This window comes from Spea bombifrons, chromosome 5 (assembly GCF_027358695.1).
Source record: "Spea bombifrons isolate aSpeBom1 chromosome 5, aSpeBom1.2.pri, whole genome shotgun sequence".
In the NCBI taxonomy this organism is placed as follows: Eukaryota; Metazoa; Chordata; class Amphibia; order Anura; family Pelobatidae; genus Spea; species Spea bombifrons.
In genome coordinates this window covers 71,945,608-71,959,545 of record NC_071091.1, presented here as the reverse complement: position 1 = coordinate 71,959,545, position 13,938 = coordinate 71,945,608, and the positions used below count along the sequence as shown (strand labels likewise).

Sequence of the window (13,938 nt, the reverse complement as noted above, 5' to 3'; positions counted from 1 at the left end):
CTGTTTAGAAATATGTGTTAATTATCTTGTTTGTGTCTACAGAAGACGAAGGGACCAAAAGTAACGTTTTATAGCCTCGTCATACTTTTTTTTTTTTTTTTTTAATTAAAACACACATTTTGTAACAAATACCATTAACGTAAACATTGAGAGAGAAGGCATCCGCTCTGAAACATCCTTTTAGTTCCTGCAGCTGTAAATGAAAATTGAATCTTTATGGCGTCTTATTTTAGTCTGAGATATATGTCCTGGTCTCGGCTTCCTAACCAGCATTCTCCTGCTCTGCAATCTCTCTCTTTCTCCGGGTTCTTTGTCTGATTTGCTGGAATGTGAAATACTCTCATTCTCCAGTTTTACTCATTTTTCGGGAGTATAGGGCCAGCCATTACAGTAAACTCTACAATTTAAAAAATGCAAAAGCATATTTTTATCACTACTACTATTATTCTTATTAAGAATGCATGTAATAATTATATTATACTAATCACATTTATTATAATATTCATAGTAAGGGGCTTTCGTGTTGAGTATCCACAATGTATATTTCTACAAATAAGTAACATTTGCATGTCCTCAACTCAAATTGTTGCCATGTGTTTATAATATATAAATGCACCAATCACTGTGTTAAATGTTGGGCCAGGTCCACTCCTAGCTAGAATCCCATTTAGGTTTAAAAGTTTTTTTTTATTATTATTGAGCAATATCCAAAGCAGTTTGTGGGAGGCCCTGGTCTCCTTAGCTCTTCTGACAAGGGTGTTGACGATTTAAGGTCTCCAGTCTGCCCTGAGAGATCACTTATATCGAACAGCAGATGAAAAGCCAGTGCAGATGTAATTTATCGTCGGTGTTTCCTTCTAAAGAATAATTGTGGAGACTTGGTTAGATCAATAATATAGATTTTTGTTGTTAGGTCTTGTAGTCTGCACCATAATGAGAGAGAGGGGACAGTGGCTGTTTTCTAATAGAAAATAAAGGATTGGTTTTCATGTCTTTCTATATTTGAATGCAAAATGGCACACTTGAAACTAATTCAAGTTGTTAAGAAAAAACATTTTCCAACGTGCCCCCGCTATCATGTAAGCATCCCGGGTAGTTACACAAAGCAATCGTTCATTTTGACTGTCTAAGAAATGTTAAGGTCAAAGCGAGAATGTGGTAATCATATGTTCGGTAAATCCACAGTACTCTATCTGCTGATATGAGATACCAATTTCTGTGATGCTTCAGGTTATATTCCTTGCTATACAGAATTTACATACTTCCAAGTCAAATGCGTGTTAGGGAAATTGATCAGATGGTGTTCAAATAATGAAAGGTGACAACAAATTATGGACAACTGTTTTGTCTATATAATTATCAGAAGCTTGTGTTCATCTCACACAAGGGCAAAAGACAATCTGCTGTCTCCGTTGTTGATTTCTGTATATTTCCATGTAGTGGGACAGTCTGCCCATTGTTTTTTGCGTTTAACTAAAATCAGTTAATAGACTTAAGTTCCAGGACATGTGGAGGAATGTATCCCATTCTTATTGTTTAGGAATCTCTTTTTTATTCTCTACATTCTCATTACATTTGCAGCCAAGTCCTGGGCTATGCCTTATGAGCAATATTTGGTGCAGAATGACTTATTTAGGTTCAACGAAGTCAGTGAGGCTTGACCTGTTTATTGCCAGAGGAACAAACAACTGATCGTGGCAGTGATGATCTTCTTAGGCACTTATTGAATATAGCCTCCAGGGTTATTTTAATGAGAAAAGCAGTATAATTTCAAGTTTAACATTTCTTTTGAGTAGGTTGAGTAGTGTCATTAATTTAGTGCACTCCTATGGTGTAGCCTCTTGAGGATAGAATTAGGCCATGTTACTAATCTAGTCAGAGATGGTTAAGCATAATCATGTTTATTGGCAGCCATGAGTGGACAATGAACTTCACAAAATCAGCAGTATTGAGATAGTTGTCCTAAATCTGTAATACCTGGTGATCTAACTGTGGAAAATCTTGATTAAAAATGACATTGACATCCATTAACCAAGTGTTCTCCTCCCTTGTATGCTTTTATAGTTTACAGGTAACATTTGGGCTTATTCACTAAAGTGAGCTTTGTGAATGGCCAACCTCTAGTGAACTTCTCCAACAAGAAGGGTTGAGCAGGCCCTTCGTAATGCCTAGGTCAGTGGGTAAGGGACTTTCAAGAAATCTCCCTAATTTAACTAGGCATTACATAGGGCAAGACAGGTTCTTCATAGTCAAAATCACTGGGGTTGGCCCTTCATAACTGATACAGAACTAATGAGTTGTCACTCTCTAGCAAACATATTCTTTAATCTACATTTTAATTTTAAATGGCAACCTGTAATCACTATTGTTGAGGAGAGATTTAAACAAGCTGTACTATGTGCAGATAATGTACCTTTCGCTATATTAAAGCCTATCATAAAGTAAGTTGAGAATATAGTTAACACACAGTCTCATATGTAGTTGTATATTGAAATTTCGAGGCAGAATTTGGTGAGCTCAGAAAGGCCAGATGTATGGGAATTGCTAAAAAAAAAAAATTAAAAAAAAAAAATCAAGATATGCATAAAAACTGTTCAAGTGCATAAAGCAGCCCCATCTGGAAGGCATCTAACAGAAATGAAGTTGTACAAAACCATTTCATTGATAATAAAGCTAATTTTTATGGGTCTGACAAGTATGTAATTATGTTCAGTGGTGCTTTTCAGATTTTATCACAGTCAATAAACCGCAGTGGTAATTTCATTCCCATTTGACATATTTACATGGAAACATTTGATTGGAGGAATTAGTAAGCCTGAAAGCCTTGATAGATATGTTTTAACGATCTGTGACCTCCACAATCCCACATCTGTTTATTGTTGCAACAGGCGAGAAGTCATTCTTGTGTGACCTTTGTGGCTTCGCTGGTGGGACTCGCCACGCCCTTACCAAGCACCGGAGACAACACACAGGTTGGTCATTTAGCAAACATCAATACACCAGCACAGATACTGTCGTTGCCCATGTATCTCTATGTAAAGGAATGGATAATATCTATACGGCATTCCTCTTATTGTCTACTCTGTGAGGAAAGCCACTGACAGATCACTACATTACCCGGTGCATCATTACAGCACATAACACGTTCTTATGAGTAACACGTTGCTATCTTCACAAATGTATTATTTTATCGCTCTTAAATATAGTCCCAATCGCTACTACAAGTCTCAAATTGAATGTCATTTTCTTAGCAGTAAAATATTTTCGTTTTCAGTACCCTGTACTAAAACCTGTTTATGTGCATATGTAATAATTGTCTTGTTCTCCCGCATGTCATTGTCCATCCATGCCTGTCGCTGCACCGCTGTCTTCCCGGGATTCCTGTTTAATGTTGCACACAACGCTGCATTATGTTAAAGCATGCCATGAAGGGGACAGTTAGGACAGTTACATTTGTAATTACCATTCAGCTACATACGCCTTTATGGCCATTTAAACATCTTGACAATAAGCAGTCGGGAGCTGCTGTAAATGTTGACACATAGGGGTTAATTTGTGAAGCATAATTAAATAGTGCTCCTGTTTCTCACCCTTCAATATGACCTTTGTTCCCTGGTTTGAAGGCGTGATAGGAAGGAGAATCTTCTATGATGTGCTTGGTACTGTCACACGGAAGTAACGCTGAGAGCCTATATAATATGTCCTACATTCAATGGTCTGCATGCAATGCTTTTTCACATTCTGGAATCTCCGTAACCACTTCTATTTCTGTACTCTTTTCTAGATGGTACATTAATATTAGTTTTTCATTTTATTCAGCATGTGAAATGCACATATGTACACATACAGTACATATATGGGTATTATGTAAGTGTATGTGTTATTTTCAGTTTACACACACATATTAATTAGGGCCAGACCATGTCTGAAACTGGAATTAAGCTTCTATTAGGTTGATCAGAATAAGCCTGGTCAGGCTGACACAGTCGATACTGGTACCTCCAGAGAGCGATCAAAATTATTTGTAAGCACCTTGACTGCTTTTAAGGTTTTTTTTTAAATGTAACTTGCAAGTTAGTTTGGTTTTTAAAATTCACAGACAATGCTTTAAATTTGGTTTGGTCCAAAATGTGTGATTTGCAAGGCCCTAACATATGCATGTGCATCTATCAACATAGATAAAGAAATAATTCCTTTAAAAAACAGATAATCTAGAACAGCTCTGATTCCGGATCTAGAACCTTTTTTCAGGCAGACTTACTGAAACTCTCCGTTTTCTCACTTAGTGAATTAAAAGCAGTCCTTTCAGCTGTGTTACGATCATAGCAGCACCTAGTCAGTTCATCATTCATTTGGAGATTGCTTTGTACTTCATAGGCTGCACAAGCTTGACAGTTTCAAGAGACATCATGACATATAGTAGTATTTTGTTCAATCAACAGCATAGCCACCTCCAATTATATTGGAGATGATTGACAAATAGCTGCCAAACGGAACTTCTAGAATTATGTGACTGTCTTCTCTGTGAAAGATATTTGTGGCATAAATGACTACGAATTGTTTTTTTCCCTAAAACTGACAAGTAACATTCATTAATTATAGGGAAAGTAATAAGAGAGAACACATCACACAGATTTTACATTGCCCCTTTTAACAAGCCGTAGTTGATACTAAGACGAAATAGTCAAGAATACATTTAAAGAAGTGCAGCCACCCATGTGACTGTCTGTAACATTGGCAGCGGGGAAGGATTATTCCAAACTTTAAATTACCATCTGATATGTGCGTCTCCAAACCGCCATATTATCAAGAATATTTCTACATTTTGGTCAAATGTAAGCCCCAAAAACACGAGATTCAAAATGTGTGATAAAGAAGACCATTAAAGAATATTAAGAGCCGTATTCAAATGATGAAAGTACCAGTCCTTAAAAAAAAAAAAATGGACATTACGAAACTACAAAAAGTGCCAAGAAGGGGACAAAATTAATAAGGGGATAGAAAGATCTTAGTTAGAGTAGAGACTTATGAAGTTGCATGTATATATATTAGCTATAATATTATATTAGCTAGAAAAACAGGGGATATTATAACATTATATAAATAAGTTCAGGGCCAGTAAGAAACAGTGGTCATCCTCTGGGACTGGAGGAACAAAGATTGCATGCACAATTCACTGCCAAAGGAGGTAGTGTTATCAAATAAAATGGATGCTTTCAAAAAGGAACTGGATATCACTTTAAAAACACAGAACATACAGCGCTATAAATGATTGAATACAAATTACTATTTTAGAGCTTCTTGATCCAAGGAGAAATCCGATTTCCTTTTGCAGTCAAGAAGGATCTTTTCCTGCTAAGTGGCAAAATTTTAAAAAATATATTATTTTTTTTTCTTGCCTTCTTTAGGATCAAAAGCCGGAAGAATACATTGAAGGAATAAACTTGATAGGCTTGGGTCTTTTTTCAACCTAATTTACTATGTTACTATATGTGTATATAGCATACATGTAATTGGCTGTTGCTATTCACATTTATCTCAAAGGGAGCTCAACTCCTGTTTACTAGATTTGGAGATCCACCAGGCATGTGTAAGATATGTACTGACAAATAAATGATTTCTGTAGACGCTGTCATGGAGAGGAATAACATGACACAGGTGTCTCATTTTCTAACTCCGATAACTAAATAATGCGTGCATTTAAATGTACTTGGTAGTTTGAGACCCAAGGACTGATTAGGGAGTATACATGCATATCATACTATTACATACTATTAAATACTCAACATATAGGGGCTTAGTGAATATTGTATTGCAAGAAATGCTTCTCCAGGTCTCTTTTAAACACAGTTTTTAAGTTTATTTAACTACTACACTTGCCTAGAAACTGTGTCCTGTCATTCTTCCAAAGTCTGACCGCCTACCGCCACTACCACCTGCCATTTCCTGCGCATGCATGTGAAGCAGCAAAGCTTTACACATCCTATTGGCAAGTCATGGGGAGTGAGTGTGATTGAGTCAGGTGTTTTATGTAATGAGAGTGATTTGTGTGTGATAGGGAGTGAGATCTCTTTAAACTAAAACATTATAAAGGTACCGCCCATTCCCCCTTTTTTAAAAAAAAATAACTTTTTTTTTTTTTTTTTTAAAAAAGGAATACACGTATTTAAGATGTATATCAAAGTAGTACGTAATAATATAATAATCTAGGAAAGTTGGGGGGAAAAAACATCTATGTGGAACAGCACCTTTAACAATGGCGACTCAAATGAAATTTTGGAAAAACTTCTTTGTGGTTTATTGAAAAACCCTTACTAGCAAAGGGAACAACAAAACCCTTTAAAGTGTTGAAGAAACAAGGATTAGATTATGCATGAGAAATGCTGCATTTTTTGAGCTGGAGGGTCCCCTTAAGTTTGTATGTGCTTTCACATGTCAGACTTTCCGAACTTGGTAAACCTCACGATCCCAGTGGTGGGAGTTCATTTGTGTAATTCCTCTTTCCACCTAAATCCCTGTATTCTCACATCCCATTCTCATTGTTATGTCCCAGTGTTATTTCCACATATTTGGCTGCACCCGGGGCAGTCAGGAGGCTGCTTAGCTTCAGTATCAAGAAGAAAAAAAAAAAAAAAAAAAAAAAAGGAAATCAATAACGTACACATATTCTTTGTTTAAACTGCTAAAAACAAGTTTAAACGCGTTACTGATACATTATTAAAAGTTTTTTTTTATATTTTATTTTTTTTTAGGGGGAAAATAGATTTTTTTTTCTCTTGAGCTTGCCAAGTTATTTTGCAATATTAAGCGCCTACTAATCAATGTTATAAGTGAAGAATAAACCGATCGTTTCTGTAAAATATTACCCTGGCAATGGAAATGCTGCCCTGCTACTAAAACCAAGAATAAAAATCTCAAAATGTCCTGCTGTAGGAAGACGTTCCTATTTTATTTCAAAAGTGTTCCCTATTAATACTAATTACATATTGCCTATTTAAAGGCTCGGATTAAGCTCAGAGGCGGGGAAAGAAGAAAGGAAATTATCACAAATTTGTTAGGTCTTCAAAGTCCTAAGTACTCCAGTTAATATAGTGAAATAAAACAGCTCTTGAGTTGCACTGCTCCAAATTTTCCTCCACAGGGAAAAGAGGTTCTTGAACTGGAAGCCAAGATAAATAAACTAAAGCCTTACAAAAAGGATGGTTTTACAGTCGGTATACCAGTGTTTCTCTTTGATATATTTTTTAAAAATATAAACAAATCAATCCTACTGGAAGCATACTGGAAGTTAGATTTAACGAGTTGATGCATAAAAATAATATTACTTGGAATTCTTGTTTGACTTACACCAACTTGGCACCTTCCATGGAACGTTTTGCAGATCATTGTCACATAGTGCTAAAGACCACTGTATGAAATGTTTTGCTAGAATTGTATCACCGTTGACTTATAATACGTCTTCTTACTGCTGGTCTCAAACCGGGCAATAAATGGTCTTTCTATAACCCTTACTTCTGCAGGCGAGAAACCCTTCAAATGTGATGAGTGCGACTTTGCTTCCACAACTCAGTCCCATCTCACAAGACACAAACGAGTCCATACCGGTGAGAAACCTTACAGGTGCCCTTGGTGTGAATACAGGTAGGTTTTTATCTTCTGTTTTATTTGAGATGTTAAATGTTAGAAAGGAATAAGGTTATCACATTTTGATAATATAGCTCTTTAAAAAATCATTGATGGTCATGATAGATTCTTCTTCTATTTGGGAAAATACGGATGCTATTTTTATCTCATCTCCTGTTGTCCCTTTAATTAAAACGCAATGGAAAGGTGATCATGCAAAGCACTGTGGGGAAAACTAAAATGTAGTACCTGCTTACAACTTACAACAATCGAATACAACAATGATAAAGATGACTGTTTTGGTACAACACCATTAGAGATGCATGTAATCTTTCGAGGGGATGTCTTTTAGGTTTTGAAGAACAATAAACTATAAGACACGAGGAGGCTCTCATAACCACATCAATAAATAGATTTATCTAGTAAACATAGAAGGCAATATGTGCTTCTTTTTTTCTCTTGTGTTTGTAATATCATACAAAATACTGAAAGACAGTGGTTCTTACATGTTATGTTCATGGATTTAATCTTTTAACAATGCATTATGAAAGACCAAAAATCAGCCCTTCCTGGCAGGAGGACAAAGTTGGCTGTATGTATTCACAGTTAAATTGGTAAGACATGATTGAATAAACTGTAGGAGGCATTTCTCTGCTAACATCTTCTTCTGTTACGCCACTGACTTCTACTTCCATGGGGTGCTGCTGGTTCAGTGGTTGCTAGTGATCACATTGGTCTACTTTCTAGGACACATACACAATTCACATGTTACTGATCATCACATGTACAGTACTACCGTATAGTTTGTGGGATGTATAATGGATACATCTATGTATTTAACATTCCATCCACTGCAGGGCAGCACCATATGAAATGTTTCAAGTAGTGGAACTCAATCCAAGATGATCAGTCTCTGTAGCTAAATCTTAAAGGTTCGATAGTAAGGGGTGACTGCCAGCATTCATTCTTTAGGCCAGGAGTGTCCAACCTACGGCCCTCTAACTGCTGCAGGATTACATCTCCCATACTCATCCGCCAGCCTCTTAGCTGAAAGAGCATTATGGGAGATGTAGTCCTGCAGCAGCTGGAGGGCCGCAAGTTGGATACCCCTGCCTAAGGCTATAAGCCTACTTTAGCCCCTATATTAACATGTACCAACAATTACATTATTGTATTGGTGAAGCTAAAGGACCTGTCAGGATCTTATTCTAGGAGTATAAATTACATCACAGAATAAAGCCTGTAATACATGATAGTTGTCAAGCACAGAATAATGCTTTACAGTGATTTCACAACATACCGTCTTTCCCAACACAATAACAAAGTAAAACACTGCGTGGATATGTCCAACCCTATGACTTAATGGGCTGTGCTAGGCTTAACTACACATGCCACTTTTAACATGATCTTCCTTGTTTATAATATGATTTTCAACAACACATAGAAAATAGAATACAGCTAACTGGGGTGTGTATTTGGTGGCAAACTGTTAAAACCAAGATAAATGGTTAACAAAAGATACCTTGGCTGGTCTTTTGTACTAGCCATGCTTCAAGTTTGTGTGTTCATGTTGGCATATAAAATCTTATTCAATTTGCATATAAATATTTATGGCACATCATCCATCCCGGATACGTAGATAAAGTACATGGGCTTACTTTACAACTGCCTGTAGCCTTTTTTCCTTACACTTGACTGCAATCATAAATATCCAGCACATTAAAAATCATGATCATCCACCAAATCATTTATTACTGTTCAGAGAAGGCCTAAGTGATACGATCACATCCGGATTGGCTGAATCCCGTACTCTAGAGAAGCTGGCTGTTCCTATAGTGAAAGGTTTACAAGCCATGCACAATTTCTAAAATTACGTTATTGTTTGAGTTCCGTATAACAGCTTAGCTCATTAGGATTGGTTATTTAAAGAGATATTTTTTTTACATGGCTTAACATTCTTTTGTTTTTTTAATATGTCACTAGTGCACATGGGGTTAAGTCTGTTTCTACAATTTTATAGAACTCTATTAAAATACCACCACGTTGGTGTATTCTTGGAAATTAGTGACTCACTTTGCATTTATCTCTCCTACCCCCTAAATAAAGGTCTCTGAAATCTCTCATTGTATTTGTGTAATAATGGGCAATTCTAAAGCATGTATCTTTGTTGCTCTTAATGGCGTACATGTTTACTGTTGTTGGATGATGTCAGTATTGGCTTTTTTTTTTTCTACATATTGCTTTATGTAATTAAGTCCATGTGTATAATCACCTGGCAGTGTTTTTCTTTTGCACATTGTATAAAGAAATAAGTGGATTTCATTATTTGATTATTCTCCTAGATTGTTCTAGTTCATGAATTATTGAAATCATTTTATAGTCTCCTTTGTGTAAGACAACCAGACTTTACCTCACGCGAGCCTCTCTCTTTGTCACACATTTTCCCAAAATATGGAAAAAAATATTTATCCCAAACATTGGAAAAGCTACTAGATTCCTTAAAACTCTCTTTTGGAACTCTTATCGCTAGTTCCCTGTCGTCACCCCACCATGCCTCTTGATTGAATGAACTTTATATAGGGTGATTGATATCTTCACAGTTAAGGTTATTTCGACCCCTGCTGTTCCCTTGGTGCTATGAACATTTACCAAGAGGTTATATTCTCCACTAAAACCTGTCCTAAGATAACCATTGCAATTTTACACTATCTTCCTTACATCTTCCAAACTGGGGGTGGGAGAATATAGCTAGTGGTCAAATTTCAATATTAAATGGCCAAGGTTTGCTACCTGATTGGTCTTTGTTTCTTCAAACTACCTTCCTTACTTCATGTTTACTTCATCACGAAACCCTGAGCCCGTCAGCTGAAAGAATTGTAACCAAAGGTTTACTCCAAACCACCGAATATTAACTTAATTTCCACTCCGAATCTGTAACGTGAGATTCTTAGCTGCCGCCTTAATGGAGAACTCACACCTCTCTCCTGTGAGGCATTTAAATAGAAGTGTAATTAGTTATCGATATTTTTAAGTGAAGAGTTTGGCACTGTGATTATTTATTGGACAGCAGTAGAGCTTGGATTTTGTTTGTAAGCAGCAGTGGGTTGGGTAGAGTCTAGATAACCCCTAGTTGGTTGAGTACTTGGCATGGTTCTTCATTGGCATCTTATGTTATTCTTAAAATTGATCAGAAATTAGGACTTTTATAACAATTTCCTTATTATCTGGCGGCCTCTGTATGGATAAAATATCTTTTACTTATCACAGAGTTCAAATTCAAATACAATTTTTCAGCACTCTACTGCTTTACAATAATATGTTGGTGTAATGGCTAAATTCAATTTCAGTATCTCTTTTATCCGTTGTCTGGGATCATATCAACTTATTTCACCTATGTCTCATCTGTCATCTACACTTTGCTCTACACCTGATTTCGGGAGTCCAGAAGCTGTCAGTGTTGCTGCGAAAAGGCATATAACACATTCAGTAATGACAAATTGAAGTGCTCTCACAAGCCACCTCAATTCAATTGACTAGCCAAACTTCTAGAAAACATTAATTCTTGTGTACACCAGGAGTGTCACAAAGCAAACAGTATTTTTTTAACCCTCATGAAGTGTCTTCAGAGTGAGCAGACCTCCATATTATCGTGCAGCTGGTATTATATACTAGTATATGTGCCCGTCCTTTAAATAATGTTCTTAGCAAATTAAACCTCGTTGATTTTTTTCTCCCCTCTCCTCAATTTCTTAACCCTGCAGCCAGGATACCCTTTACACAGAAAAACAGAATGATGGCAGACTAGAACTATTAGGAATTAAAGAGGCAAACATCGGCCCTTGGTCTTGTCTTAGATTCAGGATTGATACCACTAAGTGGTGTATGAAGTTGAACCTGCACACTCCACCACCCATCAGCCCTCAATTGGTAATCTTGCATGTAACGTTAACAGATAAAATGGTCTGAACTACGTATTATCACTCTTTCTGCATAGTACGATCCCACCATAACATGACATTGTACCCGCTGCATATAACCTAACGCACGAAACTACATTTTCACATCATTACCTCCAGAGGCTAACACAAATACTAAAATTTCGACCCAACACTCTATTACATGTGGCACCTGAGAACTGTGCGCAATGGAGGCTGTGCCGATAAGTCTTGTAACCGCCCCGTAGGGCTATCTCTCTGCTTGGCCGGAATATGTTGCTGCCAACGTGACTCCCGTGCAGAAGGTTTGCCAATTGCTTTCACCAGAGCATTACAGGTCATGTGTTGGATATTGGCATTCTTGCACTGGGTCGTTAAATTCTGGAAGCCTTTTCACTGCTCTTAGATAAAAAAAAGTACTAGCATCGGTAGAACAGCTGGAGTTTTCCATAGCACTAGTGTCTGGGACGGGTGCCCCATAATGTCCAAGTCTCGAGGTAACTTGGGCTTGTACAATGCTTTCTTTAACATTGGCCAACAACACCATTTTTGCTGTCTTATAGCCTGTTTACAGTATAATTTTATCACTTTAACAATCTATTTTAGAAATTATATATTTTTTTATTACACAATTTAGCAGAGAGAGTGTGGATTTGCTGTCCACTGTCACGCTTATATCTGTCGTGCTTAGTAAAGCATATACATCATGTTATCATAGGCATGCTTTGTGCAGTAGCCACAGTAACCCTTACAGTCTTTTGGGCTATGCAGTGTCAGCGATTTGCCCAAGAAAGCGTTTAATAGCATGTCATTTTTTCTGTTATTCATCTTAAACTTCAACTTCAACACTGATTTTCAGTGCTGTGTCTTGTTGCTTGACAAAGTATAGTCGGGTAGCTTCCAATAGTGCAAAAGGACAGAATAGGTAGTAAAGGCTGCCATTGACTCGAATGTCATTAGAGAGATTTTAATTTTAAAAAAAAAGTCAAAGCGGCTTCTACAAAGAAATCCCGATCAGTGCTGTAGTCCAGATGGAAGTAATAACTTTGGCGATGAGGTAGTTAATAAGATGTGAACTGGGCCTTTACTTTTAAATTGTTCTCGTGATATTCTGTTGAGTCTTGTATTTGTGTCTAACATGATTTTATCTTCTGCCTACCCGTATGAAATGAAAATGTATCACTTATTGCCAGTTGTATAAGAAGGGCCAGCCTGGCGAATTAGGTCAGGGAGACGGCCATCCCCAAGAAGCTGTCTGAGTATCATGGGGCACGAGATGCACCTGACAAACCCTGTATGGAATGACTTACAGGTCCCACTCAGAGAGGGCAGCGATATCATATATTGGATTAAGACCATGTCATTTCTGTTTTAAGCATAAATGCAGAATATGCTTCTTTAGCTGTAAAAGCACAATCAAGGCGACATGATAAGTGAGTCCGTGTTGTAAAAGTAAAACTAATTTTGCCTTCACTCACATGAGCTATAGTAGGAGGAAGCTTTATTGTCCCTGGGAAGGTGATAAGGCAGAGTAATTGTATATTATACTGTCCTGGAACATCTGCCTGAAGACTGTTGGAGCAATTCATCTATCATGGACGATGCAACATTTTTTGTCTCTCGGCTTTAACCCATCCCCACTGCTGGCCTGCACCGTGGTTTTGATAGGGACTGCGCCGGGGCCGGGGATCACATTAATCAGTCCCCTTGTTCAACACTCCAGCTGACATAATTACAACCTGCGCACAGCAGTTATTCAAGTCGAGTCCTTGTCAGTCGTGGTAGGAAACTACACAGCTCAGATCCCCAAGGAGATTGCCTTATCACACAGAACAAGGGCTCACAGGAGTTGAAGAGAATAGAAATGGGAAAATGTCTTCTGGGAGTACTATATATTCCTTTTAAATAAGACATTTGAGAGACTTACAGGACAAAGGAGTGTTGCACGGGGCCTGATCTGAACAGGTTATTCTTTTTAAACGAATTACCCAAAGCATTTTTGTGACATGGAATATAAAATAAACATAGTGATGCTTCCTGTTATATAGAGATCATTTCCTTTAACTTGCCTCAACTGCAGATAACATATTCCTTTGTCTAGACTAAAGAGCACTTGTTTCCGATATACTTGCACAGATCGGAGCGCTGCTGCTATAGTACGATGAGATCAATGTACTGGATACAGACTCTAAGGCCCCATTACAGCAGATCTTGTGCTGAAAAACTGATTTCTGCATGATCGCCACATCAGTGGTTTTCAAAAAGAAAAAACGTGTTCTATGTCAGTCAGATCCGTCACTGGGCACTGTGTGGTCCTCTGCCCCGTTTGCTGTGTGGTGGATGCGACATCGCTGAGGTTCCATACAAACTGAATGAATGA

At 37.4% G+C, this 13,938-nt stretch overlaps 2 protein-coding genes across 2 annotated transcripts in view; both read left to right on the top strand.

Moving 5' to 3' along the window:
• LOC128498071 (beta-Ala-His dipeptidase-like) overlaps positions 1-13,938 on the top strand; it is a 419,628-nt gene that overhangs the window by 168,659 nt on the left and 237,031 nt on the right. The window lies entirely within an intron of this gene.
• Positions 1-13,938, top strand: part of ZNF407 (zinc finger protein 407) — a 239,543-nt gene that overhangs the window by 146,250 nt on the left and 79,355 nt on the right. Inside the window, exons 6-7 of the mRNA XM_053468365.1 lie at positions 2,889-2,972; positions 7,521-7,641. Of these exons, the coding sequence (XP_053324340.1) occupies positions 2,889-2,972; positions 7,521-7,641 (205 nt within the window). The remainder of the gene's footprint in view (positions 1-2,888; positions 2,973-7,520; positions 7,642-13,938) is intronic.